Source organism: Hippocampus guttulatus, chromosome 1, assembly GCF_054856545.1.
Source record: "Hippocampus guttulatus isolate MCC_2025c chromosome 1, RoL_Hgut_1.0, whole genome shotgun sequence".
In the NCBI taxonomy this organism is placed as follows: Eukaryota; Metazoa; Chordata; class Actinopteri; order Syngnathiformes; family Syngnathidae; genus Hippocampus; species Hippocampus guttulatus.
This window is the reverse complement of record NC_141261.1, coordinates 36,401,195-36,425,804: the sequence shown is the minus strand read 5'-3', so window position 1 is coordinate 36,425,804 and position 24,610 is coordinate 36,401,195. Positions and strand designations below refer to the sequence as shown.

Below are 24,610 nucleotides of genomic sequence, written 5' to 3'. Positions count from 1 at the left end.
CAGTGTGCTACCTCAGATTTTTTTTAAATAAAAGGGAAGAGAAGAGAAATGGAAGAGGAGCGTAAGGAGCAAAAATGCCATTTAGCCACACTAATGTGGTTTTCATGACTGATACAGCAGCAATTACTCTTTGGTGGCAACTATCAAAGCACTTTGCAACAACTGTTTTTGGTTTGCCATTTCCTGACATTCAGCACCTCTCATTGGAGCCAAATAGAGTCCCAGCACGACGCTCGCTCTCATCCGAGGGAGGAAGGAAACATAAGTAAGTCAGGACATTGCTGAAAGGAAGGCGCTGATGAAGGGTGTTCAGAGGGGCATGAGAAAGAGCTGCTCCTTTGGGGTGTCCAAGAACTTTCGGATGCCAGTGCCAAATAATGTTTCCTATACGGAACCCAAAGGAACGGAGAGCCAGGCTACACATCAAAGCGAGCGCTTCGTGAGAGAACGTCCATGTGGGAATGTGGAAAGTCCGTGAGTCTGCATGTGCTTGTAGCGGGGAAATTAATTTGCACTTACCTTGCGGCAAGCCGTCCCACACGTCCAACCAGTCGTATTTGCAGTCGCCCTCTCCGACCAACAGCGGGTCGTTCTCCAGGTCAAAGGTGAGAAACGTGAGGCTGATTTCCATGTTGGCCGGAGCAATGATCATGTACGAGCACTCCAGATTGTGGGGGTATTTATCAGGGAAGCCCGGTGACTCGATCATACCGGAGCTACTGGTGAAATTGCGGAAGCAGAATTCTGACCCTGAGAGGAGACAAAAAAAGAGAAGAAGCCATCGATCATAAAAGAACATCCAGATCAGACAAGAGAAAGAGACCGAACGGAAGAAACATCTGTCTTGCAGATGAAGTTCTGTTTATCACTGACATCTTACAGTGTGTCCTACGTGCCGTATGATGTGAAGACCGCCCCCGCTACTCTGCCCCACCTCCATCAACGTCCAAACCTGCCAATCATGAGCACTTTGACATGGCACCATGCTGTTTTCAGCAACTTTTGCATCCGAAAAAACAATTACATTGCTTCAAGATGTGAAGAAATCTGTTACTCATTCCAGGCGTCAAAAAGTCCCAAGCAAAGAAGACAATGTGACACGCATCATTTTAGGTCAGGCTTTTGAGGACCTCAGTAGTGCCTCTGACTTCTGAGCTTTTGCATACAATCAAAATAAATGTTCTCCGATGCTCCCAATACGCTCTCTCTTTCTCTGTCTTTCACAGGCTCTCCCTTTTCTCAAGAAGTCAAACATACCACAGGCCTTGTGTAATGGCTCAACTCAAGTGAGGCCTTTGCGGCAGCTCTTCATTAGCGATGCAGATTTATGCAGCCTGGGCCGCTGTGCGCCTCACCTTGAGCGTTTGCAGCTGCACCGCTCCTACCATCTAACCATTGGCCTTCCCTGTGTTCGTAGAAGTGTGCCTATCACGTGTTGATTCAGCCTCTGCTATCTTCACCTTCATCTTTTTCCAACACACATGTTCCAAGCTTCTTTCTCTGTTTGCTTTTGTAACTGCTTCTTAAAGTGATGAAGTTGATGAGTGAATTTTAAGATTTTCTATTTTGCGCAACTTGAGCATGACAGATTGAAGTTTAAACCGGAGACCACCTGAGCTCGTGAACAGCCACATCCAAATGTTTAAAACCTCAAGAGCTCAGACATGTTAATAGCACATTCCTACAGCAACATTCCAACAAGGCACCAGTCTTTATTATCAAGCAGACCTATAAAAGTGGCGTGGGGGCTGGCTGTTACCTCACTGCTCACTGCACTTGATAATGGCAGAGGACCCTCCTTATTTAGCCCAGCGATGAGCGAACAACTTCACAAGACCGACACCATATTTCCTGCTTTCTCGTGTTTCCAACACAAAATGCGGTAATTCCCATGAAATCGCTGGTCTGAAGACATAACATTAAAGTAGCATCAATGCTATTTTCTCCTGTGCATTTTCCAAGCTGTTCCTGAAAGTCAGGAGTCGTACGCTGTAGTATTAAAACATCCTGACGGTCATCCACATTTAAGCCAGGCCCAGAATGCAGACCCACACACACACACACACGCACACACACACACACACGCACACACACACACACACACGCACACACACACACACACACACACACACGCACACACACACACACACACACACACACACACAGCTGAGGATATTAAAAGCCATCCATCCATCTTCCGCTTATCTGGTGTCAGTTTGTTGGCCCAGCAGGCAAGCTCCGACTTCCCTCGACCCCCATCATCCAGCGCCTCCCGCATGACTGAGCTTCTCATCCTATCTCAAGGGGAGAGCCCAGAAAACCCCTTTTGGCCACCTATATTTGTGAAAATGTTTTTGGGCCACTCCCCAAAGCTCGTGAGCGTTGATCGACCAGTTAAAGCGAGCACTTCACCTTTTGGCTTAGCTCCACCTTCATCATGACAGATCGATGCAAAGTCCACTGGTCCACAGCCAGGACAAAAATGACACTGCTCCTTGTGAATCTGATGTTCCTTTCCCTCCAAAATCCCTGAGTAGACCTTATCAGGGAGACTAAAGCCTTCTTCAGACTGCCATCCAAAATCCGATTTTTAGCACATCTAGATTGAAACTGCATGCCTCTTTTGTTGGCTGAAAACAAAGCACATGCAATCTGATTTGAGTGGTTATAGGATTGACACCACATTTGGAAGGCAGCTTCATATCGGATTTGGACAGGATGCGTCTCAGTCTGAACAGCTCAAAACACACCGATCGGTTTTGACTGTCCATGACGTCACTGGATGCGACGCAAGACCAAGCTGCGCCAGAACACAGCGACAATCGAAGTGTGGAGCGGTACATTTACAAAGCAGCAATCCCTGGACACAGGACGAAACACATTATCAGTCTGTCGGGAAAGAGCGCCGTACAAGCAAAGATCGAGGGCATGTATGGAAACAAGTCCATTTATGAAAGCATTTTGTGGTTTTCTGCTGTCACATTTAGACCACATCAAACACCACACGTGCTAGATGCCGCCTCCGTTCCAACGTCAGTGCTGCAGCAACCGGTCAGAAGGGTTCCTAGTCTGAACAGGGCTAATCCCATTTGGACACTTGCTAGAAACTGTGTGAACAGCCAGCCCTAAAAATTGGGTTTGAGGAGGATTCTGATTTGAATCAGACATGCCTGCAGCCAGAACGCAGCCTAAGGAGGGTGATGCCCCCATAGTAAGACCGCATCCTCCATCTTTGTAAGCATCACCACCGCCCAGGCTGCCAATTCAGAGGCACCGTCCCTGATGCTCATGCCAGACAAAGAATTTAGATGAACCTAACAGGCTGATGTTTGCTGTTCGTTCTTGGAGTGAGCTGTGATACATGAAGAACATACAAACGCCACACAGGAAAGCCTTAACTGGAACCTGAACCCAGCCCCTCAGAGCTGTGAGGCAGATGTGCTCCCCATAAGTCCACCGTGCTGCCTGCATGCTGGTAATTATCAGCCAGTGGCAAGCAATACGGTTTCGACCAAACGCTAAGTGCAAGCACATGATTGCAAGGTTCTCATGTGTGAGTCACATACGTTGTGATTGTCTTTGCTTGTTTTTCTCTTTTATGAACCTAAATCCTTTCATTTTCTTCTTTTCCACCAGCGGTTTTTTGTTTCTTTGCCTGTGAGGCGTGTGAGGTGGGTGCGTGACAGCTACTCAGTGTGTGTGAGACCTAGTAACACAGTGGCCTTGTTTTTACTGGGTCACAAATCAGCAGTGTGGAGTTGCGAAAACTTCAATATGAGCACAGCTTGACTCCGTGTCTCCAAGCACTGCCTTCCGCTGTGTTTGCATTTTCCAGATGATGTGCACCAACTGGTCACTGTGCCTGGGCCACACACAGTGCATGGGTGTCTTCTTTATTTTGCATGGTTGTGTGGCAGTCACTTATGCATGAGTACTTTCCCCTTTTCGTTTGTGGTCATTGGTTCACGGTGTGTGAGCACGCCAAAAACAAGTCTTGGACCCTCCCTCCATCACCTCCTGCGCACGTGCTCGACCAATAGCCCCTGCTTGGCGTGAGCTGTCATTGGTCAAAAGCTGTGCACTGGCAAAGGGGAGGGGTCACACTGTACGCCAGTGTGAGCCTGAAAGAGGGGGGCGAGTTGCTGGGTAAAACCCACCCAAGTGGCCCCCGATTCACCTCCCGTCCTGTCTTGTCTTTTCACTGTTGTGTTGGTGCAGTCTGCGCTCTCTCTAGCTTGTCTGCTGTCTACCCGCTGTGGCACACAGCTCCTGCCGAAGATTCACCTTTGTGCCCACCGCGGTGTCTTGTGTGTAGCTTAACTGCGTCCGCCTACTTGTCTGACAAATGTCAACCACTCTGACACACGTGTCTTTCATGCAACCTTGCCTGAGCTACATGAGCTCATTCGCTGTCAAAAAAAATTGAGTGAAGGCAACACCCTTTGATAACATTTTAAGTTCCGCTGTTGTGAAAAATGGCTTTCCGGCATTTCACAATAAAGAAATAAGAGAAAGGTTTTCACAACTATGATTGAACTCCAACTAAATATTTAAGTAAAACTACCTTGCTTGCAACGTATTTGACATAAAGATCAGAAATGTAAATTTCAAGGTTTTTGTTGGTTTGTTTTTCTCTCTGTCTTTGACTCTCTCCCAATGCATCCATTTCAGGATGTGTGCAAAAGGTGCATTCTTAATGTGGTGGGGAGAGATTTGTGGATGTGTGTAAAATCCAAAATCATAAAATAACACAACATGAAAAGTCACAAAGAAAAAAAGCCACTTTCTTGCCATGTCACGGGCCAACGTTTAGGTCGAGCGAGACGTTCTGCCTGAGCCATCATTATGATGACTTTGATGAGGGCTGTGAAATTGAACGGCATCAGCATTTTAACAGCCTGGAGCATGGAGGGAAATTACTTGTACCGGTAATCAAATAGTATGTGCCAATCAGGAGCGCCAACGACTTTTCCAGATGCTGACCATACCTCATTTATTTTCATTTTGGGCCATAATTTCTTTTGGGATGATCAGACTAAAACAGGGTTTTTTTAAATTCATCTTTTAATTTACCTGCGCTTTATTGTTTCTTGGAGGACGACCCTGATAATGAAGTATTAGTCAGTCAGGCATCTACAACACAGCAGTTTGTCAGGGTGGTCGACGTCCGAGCAATGTGATGGCATCAGAAATACACACAGCGTACACACACAGCGTGTCTGACTGGCAGCCAGGCAAGTGGGTGGCTTCCAGCCTCTGGCTGCGCTCCCGCCGAGACCATATACATGTCTCGGCGGTGGTCACCAATGGTCACAGGAGAGACTTGGTGCCCTCAAGTGCTCCCCCGCTTTGCATTCAACTCAGGATTGGCTGTGATGTGGCCCCATACCGCTCGTCTTGTATTGGGGCTCTGGGGAACCAGAAAAAGCGGGCTTTACTGGTAAGTCTGCCTCTAGTAGCCGTGGTAACAGCATCAACGACACGTGACTGAGTGAGGATGGATGACGAATGAATGAGGGCATTGGGGGAGGGGGTAGTCTCCGATGAATAAAGGGTTAAGCACGCACCAGTGCGAGTAAAGTAGGGCACAACAATATGGGCTTTGGGCTTGGGGGTGAAGGCGGCGGGAACGTGCACGTTCACTGTACGGCATACATGGGAGTGGGAATTGGGAGTCTGCTTTTTGGTAGCACATTTGTGGGAGTGGGAGAAGTTGTGGCTGTCATGGTGGATGTGGAGCCATTTGGGCACTCCCACATCTCCTACATGGAAATGAGCATGCAGGCATACAGGCACATGCACGCGCACACACACACACACACACACACACACACACACACACACACACACACACACACACACACACACACACACACACGCACACACACACACACACACACACACACACACACACACACACACACATATATGCATGCACATGTTGACCCAAACAATCCAACACTCCCTGGAGTAGTTACACTCATCACTTATGTAACAAGTTTGAATGAGCTAAACAAAAACAAGCCAGTCGTCAGTCGTCTAGCTGAACACCCTCACGCCCAGGCGCGCACGCATCACACACACCCACACACGCACAGACATCTCACAACACATGTAATTGTTTACCGAGATCTCCATCTCGAGAAAGACACGCCCTTTAACAACACATGCACATCAAAGAGCCTTAAAACTAATTACAAAGGAAGGAAACCTCTTTTTTTTCTTTTTTTTGCTGAAATAGCATGGCGTGTTCTAAAAAAGGTGGAGACCACACAGCTTTAATCTTACCCAAGACAACTGTAATCACCTAAAGAGTGAAAGTAATTGAAATGCGATCACTTTCACCCTGGTGAATAAACATGTCCGTTGCAAAGTGGCGAGCGCACGCGTGTTTGCTGCCACAGCTGGAAGACAAACACCTATGATGGTGATTAATGTGTTGCGATTAACACAGGCCTTAAATCCTCCTCCTCTTCCTCCTCCTCACCCTCAGTCATCATAACCTTCATCACCATTCATATTATTGTCAGTCAATTTCTCTTTTCGCCATTTCTGTTGTCATGCATTTATCACAACACCCACACATTGAGACATGAATTGTGCTGTGAGTAGAAACACCCACTTGAGCATCAAACAGACACCTACGCTTGTTCTCAGTGTCACACGTCTGCTAAATGCAGCAAATGCATGCCTCAATCTTGTCAAGACCGTGGAAATACTACATAAGTAACAAGACATCGTTTAGTTGGCCTGGGCTGACTCTTGGATTGATTAAATGATGATAACCTCAGCACTATAACATGGACTGCTCTAGGCAATTATTTTTGCTTGTTTGGTCTCCAACACGGCTTTCAGCAACCATATTTACTGTAGTTTGAATTGTGTATAATTTGTGGTAAAGCAAAATCCTCAGAATTGTGTCAAATTGAACCGTGCAGTGCAAATTGAACCTAAGAGACACTTCTACAAGATGTGCGGGTGACCAGTCTTGTATAAAACCAGTCTTGTACAAAGTACCTGAAAGTAGTATTCTTCCTTTGGTAGAGGCTAAAGTTACTTTGTAGAATATGACTTGAGTAAATGCTTTCAATTATCTGTAATTTGCTGTACTTAATTATCAAAACTATTTTTTGATATTAAAACTCATTCACTGCCAAAGACGTTTTTAAACGTCTTTTCAGACTTGGTCCAGAATTGGCTGGTACTGAATGAGTTAAAGTGTACCTCCGGCAGCCCATTTTGGGGTATTGATGGTGAAATGGAGCAATATTGTTGAGTTTGAGAAATATCTGGTCTTCCCATTTCAGTGTCAAGTCTTGTGTTTGTCAAAATAATCCCCATGGTTCATTTTAATGCAAGTCGGCATGTTCGGAACGGATGTGACGCCAAGTCGTTGACTGGATCGTCCATTAAGTTGCACTCACCAGTTCCGATTGAGTGATATGCCAGATCGCTTGCCTATCCATGGAAATGTTCTTATTTTTTGTCTTGCTGCGACATCACGGCGCCGCTTCTTTCAGGCAAATATGGCTGCACGTGTTAGCTGTCATGGCATTGTGACAAATACGTTTGGTGAACCCATTTTAATTTTTCCTTCTGACATTAAATGTATTTAAAAAGAGTGAGTGGTCGACCTATTTCATATTTGTAGTTATTGAAAATATATTTTTGTACATATGGTGCCGTATAGTATCAGTATTTTTTTTTCAGTGCAGTAAGTGTTTTGACTCTGCTTGTTACAAGACTACAGGTGACTATAGTACTGTTGCAGACATCTGGCTCACTGACACTCTTCTCTGAAGCTTAAAACATGTAAGAGATGACAGCTAAATTCCGCATTTTGACGTTTGTGCTGGCTGCCTTAATCCTGACACGCTGTTAACATTCATGCACGCTTTCAGCAAGAGATAGTTGGCTCAAAAGGAGCCACCTAAAACATTGTTGAGTCAAATCAACTCACTTGAACATAAATCCTTCAGCTGTCAAGGCCACCTGACCATTTCGCCTCCTCTCTCTCTCTCTCTCACACACACACACACACACACACACACACACACACACACACACACACACACACACACACACACACACACACACACACACACACACACACACACACAGAAATGCCAAGGACAGAACAATCACACGTTCAAACGACACTTTGTGCACTTCAGTGGGCTCCACAAAATTCCATTTGAGCTCCTGCTCGTCCCCATCAATCTCCTCGCCTCAGCCTTTACCCATAAACCTTTGACCGGAGGAGGTCCGACTCCAAGAGGCCACCATCAGTGCTCTCGCTGTGCATTCGCCCATCCTCTCATCGCCCAAGAGGAACATGATTTCGCTTCAAATAAGCAAGCATTCCTTCGATAGTTTCAAGCATCTTAAGGTAGCGAATAAAAGCTGACTTTTCACACCTGTGTTACATTTGTTTGGCCACTTCTTTTGATCTCAATTTTGGAGTAGTCCTTGGGAGCGCAGTGCTGACCAAGCCTTGGTTCGAGGCAATTAACAGGAGTGGACTTCACAAAATCATTCAGTGGAGTAAAGTAGTGGAAAGACTTTCAGACAGTGAGATAAACAAGGAGCAGTTAAAGAAATCTGCTTGTGTGTATGTTTGCACTCCTTTCGAGTTTAACATGCAACACTTAAATGACCTTCTCTCTTTTGAATTTTATGTGGACCACTCCAAATGGAGCCAGTCTCAGTGTCAACTAGATTTTTAAAGGCCTCCATGACATGAGTGACATTGGACACCTCACCTGTTTTAAAGATTTCGTAGCGCAGAGAGAAGCCAGCCCCTTGGTGAGCATAGTCCGACACAAATCGTATCTGGAGGGAGGGACCCGATGAGATGATTGGCGCCGGGGCGATGTTGCTGCAGTGCCGCCCCAAAACGTCTGCATTTTCTGAAGTGCCGTCTCGGATTTCAATGAAGTCGTACCTGATTTGAAAAAAAAAAAGAAAGAAAATAGGGTTGGGGGAAGAGGAGAGGTTAAACATGATCTGGAGAGGGGTCACAGGAGTGAGGCTTTACTACGATGGCTAGGAGATGAGAGAGCATTGCGAAGGAGAAGCAAAGACGTTACGGAGTTATGTCATGAACAGCGCTGATAAAACAATGCCAGGTGTGGATAAATGTATCTTCTTTATCCCCGGAGACAATGTGCACTGCAGAGGCAAAGCACTTTGGAGCACAACCCCCATGCAAAGATAGAAGTAAACATATTAGCCACGGACTTGGCTCTTGCTCAACAAGTAGGCATCAGCTGCTTCAGATGCGCTGCCTTCATTTAATCTTCAAGTCACACCAGTCAACTCTGGAAAACACCCGACGTTGGACCATGTAGAAAAACAAGTAGCTGAAATCTGAGGACACGGATTTTATTTTCACCCACCCGACTGTGTTTTAGATGTCAGAAAATGATTTCTGGAATAATCTGATCATGCCTTTTCTGCCTTTGATTGGACATGCATTTGATTCACACTGAAATATGGAATAGTCAGAGGTTTCTCGACTTCACTATTGGTTTAAATTAGCATTTCTTATTTGGTACATTTTACCTAAATGACTTTGTTAATGCTCCTGCTCATGAAAAATGCCTTTTCGGAACGGGGTTATTGCATTTTGCCACCTGTTGCTACGGATAAAAGCCTCCAATCATTTTCTGAGTTGTTGTTGTTGTTTTCTTAATGCCAGTTTACTTCTGGAGAGGTGCATGTGGGGAATTCATTACTTGAATTGCGGTTGCGGGTGCTTCGGAGAGAAAATGGTTAGGGGCGTTATCGACAGAGGGGATTAAGCAAAGAGAAAATTTGTATGAATAAATGTAAAGACGCTTCACATGCTTGGCTAAACAGTTCACTGTGATCTTTGACCTGCCAGCTGACCCTGAACAAAACAAGCAAATTCTTAGGGGCCAAGTCTGAGTCCACCTGGTCCATTCCAAATGAGTTAGCTCTTTTTGGCCTGTGTCTGTCATTGCATACACATAATTAGACTCTCTCTCTCTCTCTCACACGCACACCCACACACACACACACACACACACACGCACACACGCACACACACACACACACACACGTGCGGTCACATGAGTTCATGTTTAACTTTAGTAATATCACACAGGCCAGCCAGAGGGGTGTTGATGAGTCATGGTCCCACATTTGCTCTTTCATTTGAATGTTCAAAAACAACAAAGAGAGAAGAAGAACAAAAATGAAAAAGAAACAATTAAATGGTGGATGGTTGTTGTATTGAACCACATCAAGATAGTCGCTAGTAAATGGAGCAGCACCCAAGAAATTTGACTTTAATCCATCCATCCATTTTCTAAACCGCTTATCTTCATTAAGGTATCGAGTGTGCTGGAGCCTTGCTGACGTGGGGCAGCTTGACATCTTGTTGGTAGTTATCATTTCAACTTCCATCCATCCTTCCTTTTCCGAACCGCTTTATCCTCACAAGGATCGCGGCGGGTGCTGGAGCTTTTCCCAGCTGTCTTCGGGCAGTAGGCGGGGGACACCCTGAACTGGTTGCCAGCCAATCGCAGGGCACACACAGACGAACAACCATCCATGCTCACACTCATTCCCAGGGACAATTTTGAGTGTTCGATCAGCCTGCCATGTATGTTTTTGGAATGCGGGGGGGAAACCGCAGTACCCAGAGAAAACCCACGCAGGAGAACATGCAAATTCCATACAGGAAGGCTGGATCCAGAATCGAACCCTCCACCTCTGCACTGTGAGGAGGACATGCTAACCAGTCGACCTCTGTGGAAAATCCTCACAAGCGCTGTTGCAATCGAGATGGCTTGTAATTCAGCTCTCACACACAACACCACATCTCTAAATGGGCTCATGTGATGAGGCCACCAAAAACCACTGGACTGCTTTTCTTTTACTGATCACTGGCATGAACAATGTTCTTTGAAAATGTGTACAGTTTGGCCTACTTTTAAGCAGCTCCAGTCACACAAGGCTCTGCCTCATTTCTGTATTTGAAGTGGGCCGAGCCTGAAATTTCAGCGCTTTCATCCATTGATGAAATTGATGCTGAGAGCAAAGTCCAGTTTCAGAAGAAATCCGAACCCCAAAATTAGAGAGGAGGCACAAATCATCTGGTAGCACCGAGAATGAACGCTTGGGGAAAACACGCATGCACATACAGACAAAGGCGGGAGAGCACTCATGTTTACAGCACCATTTTGTCAACAGTGAGGATAAAAGGCCTGTGAAGAATCTGAGAGCCTAATTAGCTTTTAATTGATTTTGGAGTGGGTCTCTATGTTAGTTTCCCACTTCCCTTTTCTCTGTCTCACGCTCTCCTGTCGTAGATTAGCGTCAGTGAGTGAGTGTTCCTCTGATGTGATTATTGACCGGTGCGCTCAGCCTCTGATGAATACATGCATGAACGTCTGACACGTCTCGGGCACACACTTGAACACATTCCAGCTCCCATGGCAAATTCTTCTTTCACGCATACACTGCGAGTCAAGACGGGGCCAAAGCACCGCCTCTGTGTTGGTCCATCAACTACCCAGTCCAAGCCTTTTGTCTGACAGGCAGAATATGTGTGAGCCTGTGCTCTGCTCAGGAGGCAATGATCGGGTGGGGGGCAGGTAGAAAAAGCCAATTGAAGACCAGCAGATGTACACTGGTCGGCTTTTGCTCTCATAACTAGAACTCCACTGTGTCCCCATAACAATTAATTAGCTTTCACACCTTTCGCTGTTTGTATCTGGGTACTTTTTGTCCAGTCCTCACTGTGTGCGCATCTGTATGTGTATCTTTAGGCATCACAAACGGTGGCTTTAAAGGCACAGCCGTACATTCTCTTTTTTTTTTCTTCCAAGCAAGGGGATTGAAAATCACTGGCCATGTTTTTTTTTTTTTGGATCACATTTCATCCTGATGACATTATTTACTGTACTGTCGTTGCTTGTGTTTATTCAGGTTCAGCCAGCTTGAGGAGCTTGAGCTGCTCATGAGTATCAGTAAATACAGCTTTGCAGATTCTTGAGTTGCCGCCGCGCCGTTGTGTACTTTCCCATGTTCTTCCATAAGGAAACAAATGGAAGCACAATTTGCGAACAATCGGGAAGCTGTCAACTTTTTTTCCCTGATTCTGCCTTCCGTAAGCAGGAATTAAATAAGGGGAGGGGGAGTGTGTACAGTCGAAACACACACACTTCTCCCGCCCCTCTAATAAACCATAAGTGCCTCTGAAATATTAACAAGATGCTCGGAGCGAACTCCCAGCAGAACCCGGGGGCCTGCCGTCTTCAATCCAGCCCAAAACCAAAGAGCTCTCTTCCTCCCAACGTCCTCATGTCTGTACTACCCATCTCACCGCTCATCAGACATGACGACCTAGATCAGGTCGCCAGCACCGGCGGGTACGACTCCCGTTTTACGGTGGAAAAATGAGGCTGTGCCGTCGGTCGATCGGCATATATTGGTTGTGTTGAGCCTGCTGCAATTAACTAGTTGTATCTTTGACTGACTCCGACAGGAAACATCACCACTGTAGGACAGCAGGTATGGGAATACGGTCTTTAATGCCAGTCCGACATTGATATTCCACAACAAGTCCCTTTGGTGACTCTTGTGTCTCTCCTGTTTCTGTCAAGACGGTCTTCCTTGCTCCATCCATCCGTTTACAAGGAGCATGCAGACATTGATCCGAGATCCCCCTCCATTGGGAAAGTGTAATCATGCGTATACATGCGCGCGGGCACACACACACACACACACACACACACACACACACACACACACACACACACACACACACACACACACACACACACACACAGTTAACATACAAAGTACATTATCAACTGTTTATACCTAAGGCTAAATATAGCAGCAAATTGGCCAATTTAATTCCACAAAAGATGGAAGAGAGGAAATTAAAAAAGTTAGTGTGTGTGTGTGCGTGCGTGTGTGTGTTGTCATTCCGGAAGCTCCCATGTTTAATTCAGGTGAGTAACAATAAAACAGTCTGGTCGAGAGGAGGGGGAGGAGGAGGAGGCAGCAATGCGAGGAGAGGTAGCCCAAGAAAGGGATCAAGTGGTCAGAGGAACCTGGAAGAAGCAGCCCTCCGGTGCTCCTGGCGCATCCCGGGGCGCGACGATGGCAGATTGCATTAGAGATATGGGCCTGATATTTCATCTAGCCTTTATTACATTTAGTTCGCATCACTCGGCCGGCAGCCTGGAGGTAAGGGCTTTTTGGCATGCGGCCAGACTCCCTATGAGATGAAATCCTGAATTAAAGTGCCACCTCAGACGTCGAACGCCTCGATACGGCTGAAGATTTGATTGCTGCAGCAGTGTGGGGCTTTGGGTGCGCTGGGTCGGCCAAGTGCCGACAGTTTGAACCCGCCGAGGGAAACTCGCCAGCAGGGCTGTTAGAGAGATTTTTGCCGGCGCTGACCAAGCACTTCTCGCGATTTTGCAGTTGGCAGGACGAGGTGCGTATGCGGGTGTATTCTGTAGTACACCCACTGCGAGCGAGTTCAAGTGCAGCTCGCCTAGCTGAGCGCGTTTTCGGTAAATTACAGTTATGGTGCTGCCAGCTGTCACGCAGACTTCTCAGGCCTCACCGAGACGGGGAGCCTTTTGCCTCCGCACCCCTCCAGTGGCTGCCCACGCCCTTAACCTCACAGAGCAGCATGGAAACGTGAACAAATCGACTCCTCTGCAATTGCTGTGCCCAATTGCACTGGCAAAGAGAGGAAGCAACCCGTGACGGCGCATACGGGGGCGTACGCGCACCTAGGGGTAGAGAGCGGAGCGGGTCTCAAAGAAAAGAGGTTTTTATTTTTTATAAAAATACATGCCGATATGTTGCGGCAAATCGAACGAGACGGACGGAAGGAGCAGCAACTCTGATGAAAACTCGCATGCTTGCAGACTTACTCAAACACTCACACCGTTCGCCACCCACGCTCGCATGCAAACACATTCAGAGAGGAGGGAGCCTGAGTGGGCGTGTGTCAGAGGGGAGGCCAAGGCCTTCGTCCCTTCAGGCGAGCGTACAGGAAAGACACCCCCCCCCCCCCATAGAATTCGCAATGGTAAGTGAAGACAAACATTTTAAATTACCCATCGTCCAAGTTTTAGGCAGCGAGGAGCGTCTTGACACTGACTTGACCAACAATAGTTTTGCTAATGTGCCGTGCTGTGATTGGGAAATCCGTTGTGCTGCTTTCTCCCCCGGGCTCATATCAGGGGGCTAAAAAAAAAATCTGACATCGTATTACTGTACGACATAGCTGCTTTTGGTGGTGAGTAACTGCAAGATTTAGTTGACAGAGAGATGAGGGATGAGTAGAAAAGGCAATTAACGATTGTGTCTGTTTATGATCTTGAGGCTCGGGCTAAGCAATATGTGGAAACAAACAACTGCCTGAGTGTAACTACATGGAAAACACTTTTGCACACTTTGTTGCAGGAGACGAAACCTGCAATTGCCATTAGTCCCCAAAATTAAAAAGGGACAGGGACATCCTTTGGTGGAGATGAAAACACTTTCCATGAGTACAACTCATTATTTGGTCAAAGTATTTGAGATTGCAATTCGGCTTGACTCAGAGTTGAATGTTTTTACTTTACTCATCCATCAATTTGCATTTAATGTGCGGCGACATATTTTCCAAAACGGCAAAGAAGCGTTTTTTGCATTTGCTTCTGTCCTTGAAACAACAGTTCCAGTAACTGCTTGCTTGTTACATCTTGCATGCCGTTTTGATTTAAATTTGAACACTTTCCCACAATGGGACAAAATTGGCGTATGACGTTTGAACGCGGATTAAACAGAGGAAAAGTCTTTTTTCTCTCGTCGGGTAAAAAACAGATGAGACTGATTACTGACATCTCTGGGAAAATTGACCAAGAGTCACATCCAAACAGCTGGACTTTATTCTCTGCTTCTTGTCCTTCCCTCCCCTGCTTGCCTTCCTATCTGACGCCCCCCCCCCCCCCCCACGGCAAATGTTAACCATTTCTTCCATCGGGTCCTGTCTGGATTTTGAATAATTCCTTCCATTCAGCCTTTGCTGCTGTGACCCGCATTCCTCGTCCATTTCACCCCTTGCGCTAAGGAGGTTATGAGCGGCTGACGTGCCCCCGAGCAAGGAACTCCAGATCGTAATTGCCCCTGAAGAAGCATTGAGGCCAAGATGTTTGTGGTTGAGCTTGGCCGCATCCACCCCATTAAATGCGTGCGATGCAGTTTGTGCTCAATTTTCTCAAGAACAAAACCACAGTCCACTGAATGGTCTGCATCTTACCCAGAGCTTGTAAGTACAATTAAAGTTTCCTGAGTGACTGACCAGAACGTTGGGATCAAAGCATCCAGAACCACTGACAGCAAATTACACTGATACGTAAAAAAACGTGCAAACACACTGGCTTCCCTCCCCGGCTTACTTGCAATCCAGCCTCTCGATCTCAAAGTGTGGGTTGAAGTTGAGGACGATGCGCTGCGAAGGCTCCGGCGCTGTGATGACCCACTGGCAGTTCTGGTGAGGCGGGTATTCAAGTGGGTATCCGGGAGAGGTGATGTACCCGGCCTCGCTGGCATCAAAGATACCCCTGCACTCGCTTGCTGCTAAAAGAAGACACAGATGCACTCGTGAAAAACAGATGGAACAACGGAACTGTTGATTCGGCCGATATTATGACAGTAGATGAGAGCAATTTCTCTGTGTCCTTTGCATAAATGGATTAGAAACGCAATTCTCGTTATCTTGTTTCTTCTCGATAAAAATATGTGCAACAGATGAACAGTAAAACAAAGAAAACAATTTAGGCCGTTGCTTTGGAGGAAATTGGAAAAACTTCTCCATTGTGGATTCTCAAGGCCAGCGGTTAATAAAACACGCTGGCACACACACACACACACACACACACACACACACACACACACACACACACACACACACACACACACACACACTCAGCCCCTTCCACACCCAGGCTCTTATCGGCCCATTCCCCCTTGGGGAGCGTTCTGCAACTATAATTGTTGCGCCAGCAAGGCAATCTGCAAACATTACAACACATTCTCCGATCCTATCACGCTCTCCCAGGAACAATAGCCTGCCAATGGCGTTGCTCGGCAGGCTTAGACAGGAAGTGACACGCAGACGGCCTGTCTAGCGGGGCTCTGGGGCATGGGGGGATGGTGCTCACCCCAACTCCGTCATGAGAAACGAACGCAACAACAAAGTGGCCTTTCTCTTCTCGCAGCTCTTCTGCTGTGTTATCTCCCCAAAACACGCCAAATACTGTACGTCAACGCACATACAAAAGAAACATGCATCGAGTTATTGCGCCACATTTGCGCCCGCCGCACTCAGATGGCTTGAATCTTTGTGTACAATGCATCTTTTATTACTTTTGCCTTGCCATACAATTGCAGACATCATGAGTTTTTGCTGGAGCCAGCCTGATAGGTCTTCTCCAAGATAAGAGCCACCGGTGGCTGAAGGTTTCGTTTATACCTGTGTGTAGCTGCTCAGGTTCTATAGATTAGGTTGCAAATCATGTGGGCTTCAATGTAAAGCGATACTGTGACAAGCGTTTATTGGCTACACAAGGGAAACTGCTCTCTAAACTCTACGGTAACCAAGAGTGAGCTATGGCTTTTCTTGACATTAATACTCTTGCATGTTGTTTGAAAAAAACAAAACAAAAAAAAAAGGTGAAAACAACAATAAAGGAAGCGAAAAAGGTGCACCACAGGCTTGAAGTGTAATAGACCCTTCAAGCGTTGACATTTCCACCTCCTATTGTGCTTAAAAGGCACACTTAAGATTCTTTGACATTTGAAAGCGCTGCAATGACTTCCTTTGAGGAGAGACGCCCACGTGTACTATTGTACACGTCTTCCTGGCGGAGAAGATTTGAGCCTTTTGGGAAAGCTGCCCACCAAGTAGCTCTCAGTCTCATGATGATTGGAAAGTTGAAAGATGGACACATGCACACCCACACCCACACAAGCGTGCACGCACACACTCATAAGTGGGGTGCGTACAAAGCAAATGTGTGCAGAGGTGCGCCAAGCCCTCCATAGATTGCAGCAGGTTAGACATATTCCCATTTTTAACATTTTAATCACTGTTCAAAAAGACCCCAAATGTGATGAAGGAAATATGCATCGGGTGTGGTGGACCGGAGATGACCAACACAGCACAAAAACCCCAAATAATATCTCCCTGAGTCCCAAGAAACCTGTAAGAGGCAACCTGGTGGCATCCAAAAAGGAAAAAAAAAAGAGTCAGGGAGAAGCCGCACCGGTGATCTTATCTTGTAAAAACTGTACATTGTGGTTGCAAACGCTTATCCTTCTTATTGATGTGGCTTTTGAGAAATATTATACAAACACTCAAGACAAGCAGTTGCTCCTCTAAATGTGGCTCGCAACAGCGCAAGCGTCAGGCTTCTTCGTATTCGGCTTTTGCTTCGTTTCGCGGAGTCCATGGCAAATCAGAATTTGTGTTCCGAAATGATGAAGAGGTTTATCATTTATGATTGTTGGGCTCTTTCTAGAGCATATTGGAGAGGAGGAAAAAAAGTCACTCTTCACACAGCTCACACCAAAGGGTAATCACTCAGGATCATTTTTAGACACAATCTGTCACATCTGACAAGCCTTTGCTGACTTGAAAAATGATCAAATTTCGGCCCGATTTTTGGTATGTGTGTGTTAAGCAATGTGCTGGGGGCATCCTGCAACACTGACACTTTCATCTTTGGCTTGCCGATTTAAACCAAAGGGAAGGATGAGGTGGGAGAAAGGGAGAGTGTACTTTGGGTGAAGACAAAAAAACCCAAAACAAACCGTGGGGAGTCTGATCAGAAAGTCGGGAGAAGATGGAAGGGAGCAATGTCAGATTATATAGGTGAGAAACAAACAATGCTCGTGAAGAAATGTTGGAACGATGTGACATGCTGCAGACACTGACCCCCTCCCTTGGAAACCTCTGTCAGTCACGCACAAGAGCTTAGTTTGCAATTGTGTGTGTATCAGCGCCGTTAGTTCCAAAACGACATCCGTGTTTACTTTTGTGTCACCTGTGGGCATGACAAAGCCTGACAGGCATTTTCCTGGAGTCGGATCATAACACCATGAACATGATCACCATTTGGCAAACCTCGAGCTCTGAACAACCTGTCCTGAATTCATTGCCCTTTCACATTTAGTGCGCAGGTGTAGCCGCGTCTCTTTTGCATGAATTAATATGCACAAAACTTTCTGCACGCGTGGATTTAATTGCAACGTTTCATTTCATTCTCTGCGTTTGAGTGTGAGCGCGCGCCCACATCCAGTCAGATCCAGACATCTCCGCACAAAGCAGCCATCGCCTTATCTTCATTCATTATCTGTGAAAATGTGCATATGTCTGCATCTAGCGCTCATTTCTATTAGCGGCCTTATCTGGAAAGGGTGGTGTATCGCTCTGGGATAAGGGGCGAATGTGAAGGGAGGCTGATAAATGCCTCCATCATTCCCAGTGTAACCACCCCACGTCTACGCCCCACCCCACCTTAATTAAAACTGCTATCACCCGGAGTGAGGGAATGAGAGGGGCGAGTGAGCAGCGCTCATCCATTCAGTCCGGCGCTTTAATCTCAGCCGTCCTCCAGCAGACCGGACTCAGGAAGAGGATGAGGTGGAGTGACGAAGAAAGAAAGTCCACACGCATTCGCACCAAACTGGATGCCTTTTCTGGGTGTCATTTATTGGGAACATTCTGTACATTACATCACGAGTTTCCACATGATTGACAATTCCCGCCGCTGATCATGCAACGGAAATGCTTGTCGAATTGCTTTTTGGTCACCAGTTTTAAATCTTTAACGGGATTTGGTTCCCTTAAAGAACTAACAAAGGCTACTTTCAGGAGAGATAATGTCATCCCCCATGACCATCTTTTTTACTTCCATTCTTCTTCCTTTCTACTCTTCCCTCCCTAACAGGATAAGTGGCCCATGCTAATCAGCTAAATGCACAGTGCTGCCTATTGTGATCGATGATTCAATGGATCAATCGGGTAAACAGATGGTTGCAGGGGCCTGCGGGGTGGGGTGGGGGTAATAGCGGGGACCTAATCCTAAATGCTACCTGACTGCAGTATCATGTCTCCTTGCCTGCCTGGCGCTCTTTTTCCTCGCGCTTCTCCAGAGACGCACTTCCGCCAGTCAACATCAGCAGGGGAGAAGCGTGAAGAATTACTGTTTTGCTGCATGGCTCGCTGGCGATTTGCTGACACCCTGTTCTGAATGCATTTTTTTTTTTCACAGGATCACACACTCGTAACGCTAACACTTTAACCCCATTCTTGAATAACAATAAATCCTGTATGCTTTGCCAAACTTGGTGCTCTCATCTACTAAGCCAGTCCCCCCCGGGCCATTAAAATAAAGCCATGTGAAAGACCCAGCTCTGATCTATTTCTGGAGGTCTCGCGGCAGGCTGTTTGCATGCATGGATACCTGACTCATATTGAACAGGCCGCTCGGACAAGTAACGCTGAGACGTGACCTTGTTTTCACAGCTGATACCTCTGAGACCGAGGCAGATTTAAAGATTCGAAAGGCGGTGCGGGTGAAGACGTGAGACAAACAACAAACAGAGCAAAAAAAAAAAAAAAAAACGCACCAGGAGGCAAAATGAGAAGCAGCCTGAAGCGAGCATTTGAAAAACAAATGATTAAATGAGCAGAGCCAACTCTGGGAGAAAACGATACCATAGGTGGAGGCGCTGCACAACCGCCCACTCAATAAACATGCAAATGAGCTGCTTAATGGAGGGAATATTAATCCTTGTGGTTCTGGTAATTAATGTACATGTCAGCGAGTCAAGCTACCGTGATTGCAGCACAAGTGTGGAAGGAATGTTTGGTGAGCAGCCTTGAAAACGGACAAACTGCTGATGATAGTCATGGCCACGGTAGTCAGTCACTTGCAGGAAATCAAGCTCCACTGGGCACCATCTAGGCGCTGGATGCTTTTCTTCACATTTAAGGGAGGCCACTTGCTAAAACGTCTCTTTAAAGAGGCGCTGATGTGCACGATGGGAGCATCAACTCACAAGGGAGCCACTGTCTGTGAATTCACTCTCACTTCTTGAACCTTGATCTTCTCTGCCTCTGTCCATTTTAACTCGGTGACCCAGCATGCTTTGATATTGCCCTCTGGCATGAACAGCCTACCCCCACCCTCCGAGTCAAGTCTCCCTCCTTCACGTTATGCTTTGGCGGATGCCGCACATCTCCACACACAACTCTGTGTCTCGAGCTCCCCTAGGCTGCCTGCCTGCTTGGCCTTCAGGCTGCTCCCTTCCTGCCTCTCCCGCCTCTGCCGCCGACTGTAATGTGGCTCTTGAGGCAGACTCTTGGCAGGGAGACACAGAAGAAGGAGGGGATGGAGCTTCTTGGGCCGTTACTGCCAAGAGGTCCACATCTGTCTAGCATCAGCGGTACATAGGCAGACCGTAAAACACACACACACACACACACACACACACACACACACACACACACACACACACACACACACACACACGCACGCACGCACGCACACACAATTACAAACAGCCAGAGGAGCTGCTGATGGAACAGGTAGCCAAAAAGAGGAAGATGCCATAAAGGCAATAGTCACCATCTGTGAGGTCATATTTACTCCCGACTCCTCCCGATGACTAACAGCAATAAAACTAAACAGAGATTTAGACGTGTATAATTTAGTAACGTGCATATAAAATAACACAACTAGAAATACACTTTATGAAAACAGTACACGCATCCTTTCTTCACTTTATTTTAGAAAATCTACAAGGATTTTGTTTATAATGTCTACATTTTGGTCTTTATAAGTGACGTTATATTAACCTGTCACAAAAAAAGAAATCGACAGAGTTTACATGCTGCACACATTTGTACAATGATGAGATAAACAAATGACTATCATCATTTATCGTGGAAAATCGACATATCTCGTAATTCAAACATTTCGATAACGATGAATTAAATTGGGAAAACATCAATTTGGCTGCCTCAAACTAAATCCAAAAAAACTTCACTCATTGATATTAATGCCACACGCCAAAGGGTTTACAAATAACAACGTTTGAAACGTAACCCAAAAAGGTGTGTGTAATAAATCTAGGGACTTGTTTTATTTTTTTCACAAAAGCAGCTGCTCCGCTGTTTGGTTTGTTGTTCTCAATTCTGCGTGTTCCGGAGCATTTACGCGCGCGGGGGGGTCGCAGGAGCTGCCGGCTGGCAGACATGTGAGCCAGCCGAATAGGAGGCGATAATGCAGGGCGCCGATTTTTACACCCCGATGCAGATTACAGAAGTACCGATTAGGCTCCATTTAGCCTTCCTATAAACAAGTTATTGATCAGCTGTATCACGCTTTTTGGACACCACTGAGTGTTTTCTGATTCGGAGTTTAATTATTTATATTCTTAAGGTTGAAGGAAATAGTGAACTTGGGTTGATGGGATTTATCAAGCCAGACTCAAGATTCTACGAGATGTTGCACTCAGACTATGTTTGAAAAACTTACCGTTTTCTCCTCTGATCCGCAGCACCACATGACACAGTGCCAAGAACCATCCAAACAGCAAGCACACGAAATCCATCTTGGAAGACGCAGTAACCCGGTGTCAATTTTCCAATCTTTCCCCTCGTAGAAGTTAAAATGTGCTCCACATCCCTTCGTGAAGAAACGGGAATGAGTTCAATAATCCCACGGCGCGCATTCAGTCACCGTCGACATGTCATAAAACGAAATTAAAACGTCTTTAATTTGCCTCATGCCATGTACTGGCAGAACATTCACATTCGAGGAGATGTTAAAGTCACCCAAAAAGGGGTCTGACTCCGTCGTAAGGGAGTCAGAAGGATCCGTGGAATGTTGCAGTCCGGCTCCGGGGTGCGCCTCTCTGGTCCACGCGTGATTTACGCACACGGGGGGGGGTTAGCCTCTCGTGAAGTGGACAGGTCCACGGCAGTGTCACACTTGAGTGGAGCGCACGGAGCAGAATGTGTGCGCCTTTCCACGAGTAGCTCAACCTGAGATCTGCACTGTACCCAGCATGCGCCCTCTGTGCGTAACAGTTGTGTGTGTCTGAATGTGTGTGTGTGTGTGGGGGGGGGGGGGGGCGAGAGAGAGAGAGAAAAGAGGCGTCTTGCTTTTGAGCCCAGCAGCTATCACATTACCGTCACCGCGCCTTGGCCCCGCCCCCTCCGAGCGATTGCCGAATTCAGGGGAGAGAGAAAGAGAGAGGAAAGGCGGGCGACTGGAGGGGCTGGGGCTGAACGTGCACGCGCCCTCACTCCCCTCACACAGACAAGCGTGAGACGATCAGAGTAGAGATAGGAAGCCCTCCACACAGATAAGACACCGTCCCATAAAGCAAACACCTCCCAAGGCTGTTTGCAAAGAGCGGGAGGGGGAGACCGTCCAAGAAAGAGCCAGGGAAAAGAGTGAGGGCTGTGGTACTATCTGTGCAAAAGGGTGGGGTGGACAACAAATGGCACGTGGTGGCCTTTCACCACGGAACACATGAAACAAACTCGCCATTGTGCTAGACCTTGATCCGTTGGCGTAGCGGAGCCCACCTCAGCCCGGCCCAGCTTTTGCCCTGCAATCAGTGGGACTAAATTCACAGTGGCGGCGGGCTAATGACACACTAGCGATCCCAAAATAATCTGCTGAGAAAGTCCTACCCATGCGCCCTGCCCATGGCTTGAGTTACTATGTAATAGAAGGGCTCGGCATCATGAGGCCTCATTGGCATCGTTATTTGAGTTGGCAAAAGGTGCGTTCTCAAAAGGGAAGCTTTGGGAGGCGGTGAAATGTTGCGGATTTTGAATGCGCCCAGGCATACCAAGGAAGTCCAACGCCACTGCGGTCGGACGAGTCATCACAGCAAAAAAAACATTCCGGAAAAATACGCCTCTTCCCACAAAACTTCTTTCCGAATTGTTGTCATGCATGATGACACACAAAATGTTGTCATTCACAAGACAAGATCTTGCCTGGAAAGATGAACTTGTTGAGTGCTTTTTTGCATTGACTTTTTCTGGGTTCTTTGCTCCACACACGACCATAGATTCGAAGTTTCCACCATCAGGGATAATAAAGGTATAATAAAAGAGAAGAAATGCGTGTACATTCTGTCAAGCGAGCCGACTCACATTCACAGCAATAAATTTCACTTGCTATAAAAGTCAGGTGAATTTTTAATATATAAATTTTTTATTGTTTTTTTTCTCATTTTTTTTTTATAGTTTCCTACTTCTTTTTCACATGTACGACATCTATGCACCTCTCCAACTGTATCCCCTCTCACATTTTTGAAAAAAAAAATCCGTGAATCTTCCATCTTCCGCCTGCGCCTCTTTTTTTCGAACGCAGAATGTTGACGGACAAATTTGCCAGCTTCAGAGGTGGTTTCACAGGCGTAACACTGGGAGAGCGATTCCATGAAAGAAATTGGCGAAAAGTCTCACCACTCAGGGGGTGGCATACATCCTGGACTGCTGGCGAGTCTTCAAGGAGCCTAACATACCAGAGAAAACCAACGCAAACACATGGGGAGAACAAGAATTCATATTTGACACTCTGAACTGTAAGGCAGACATAATCAGCTTTCAATGTCCTGAGTTACGTGAACCCAGACCAGATTGGACAAAACTTTTCAGACTCACTGTCAAGCAATAATTCAGTCGAGTCTGAGCAAAAAAAATTTATCAACACAAGTTTTGGTCCAGCCACCAGATTTTGATCACGTTGCCTGTTCCATATTTATAGTGCGTAGACTCATTGCAAAGCCAACTAATTCTCTCAAACACTTTTCTCTTCTGACATTGTGGCCAGACAGTTGGCTGAATCATGTAAATAGTAGCCATAAATGCGTCTAGTTTTGCAAGGAGTGTGTTGTCATCATTTGGAAATTGAGTGTACAGCAGTGAGTTGGGTGTTCCAAAAATGACAAACTCAGTGCAATGCAGCGTTCGTGCTTTTAGTTTTGAGTGCTTTTGCGGTAGATATTAATAGTTTTGGAAACTGAGTTCCAAAAATGACTGTTAAGGTTTAAACATCCAGAAAAAAAACTCACAACAATATGATCACACGGTAATCATCCAAATGACACAAAGACTAATATACTGTGTCATGGGAGTGGATAAAGTTATTGAACATCGACATTAACCTGAATATCAAGCACATGATTGTCAAAATAGAAAACCGTCTCACATATAAGCAGTACGGATCCAACTAATTCGCTAACCACTCGTCCACCCACCGTGATGTGCATTTTAAAATGTGACGTCCAGCACAGTTAGAGGAAGACCAACGTCTGGGAAAAGATTGTTTGAACCAGAGGAAGAAAGACAGAAGAAGAGCAACAGTTTTCAAGTTTCACACTTCGTTTTTGAAGACAGCATATCCAGCAAGAGCTCCCATGCAGGAATAAAAAGAATTCAGTACCCTTGACTGAAGGTTCCATGACAACTGTGTGTGTTTGTGTGTGTGTGTGTGTGTGTGTGTGTGTGTGTGTGTGTGTGTGTTAACTCCAC

At 46.3% G+C, this 24,610-nt stretch overlaps 1 protein-coding gene across 8 annotated transcripts in view; it reads right to left on the bottom strand.

Annotated features, from left to right (window-relative positions):
* nrp2a (neuropilin 2a) overlaps positions 1-22,167 on the bottom strand; it is a 53,852-nt gene extending 31,685 nt beyond the window's left edge. For 5 of the 8 annotated variants that reach the window (XM_086128561.1, XM_086128586.1, XM_086128568.1 and 2 more), the window contains exons 1-4: positions 21,591-22,167; positions 15,441-15,621; positions 8,763-8,944; positions 520-750 (exon numbers count right to left, since the gene is read on the bottom strand). In XM_086128561.1, coding sequence (XP_085984687.1) covers positions 520-750; positions 8,763-8,944; positions 15,441-15,621; positions 21,591-21,666 — 670 coding nt within the window. In that variant the 5' untranslated portion in view covers positions 21,667-22,167. The remainder of the gene's footprint in view (positions 1-519; positions 751-8,762; positions 8,945-15,440; positions 15,622-21,590) is intronic. The other 3 variants (XM_086128575.1, XM_086128595.1, XM_086128611.1) reach the window with 1 other exon arrangement.
* Between the last annotated feature and the right edge of the window lie 2,443 nt (positions 22,168-24,610).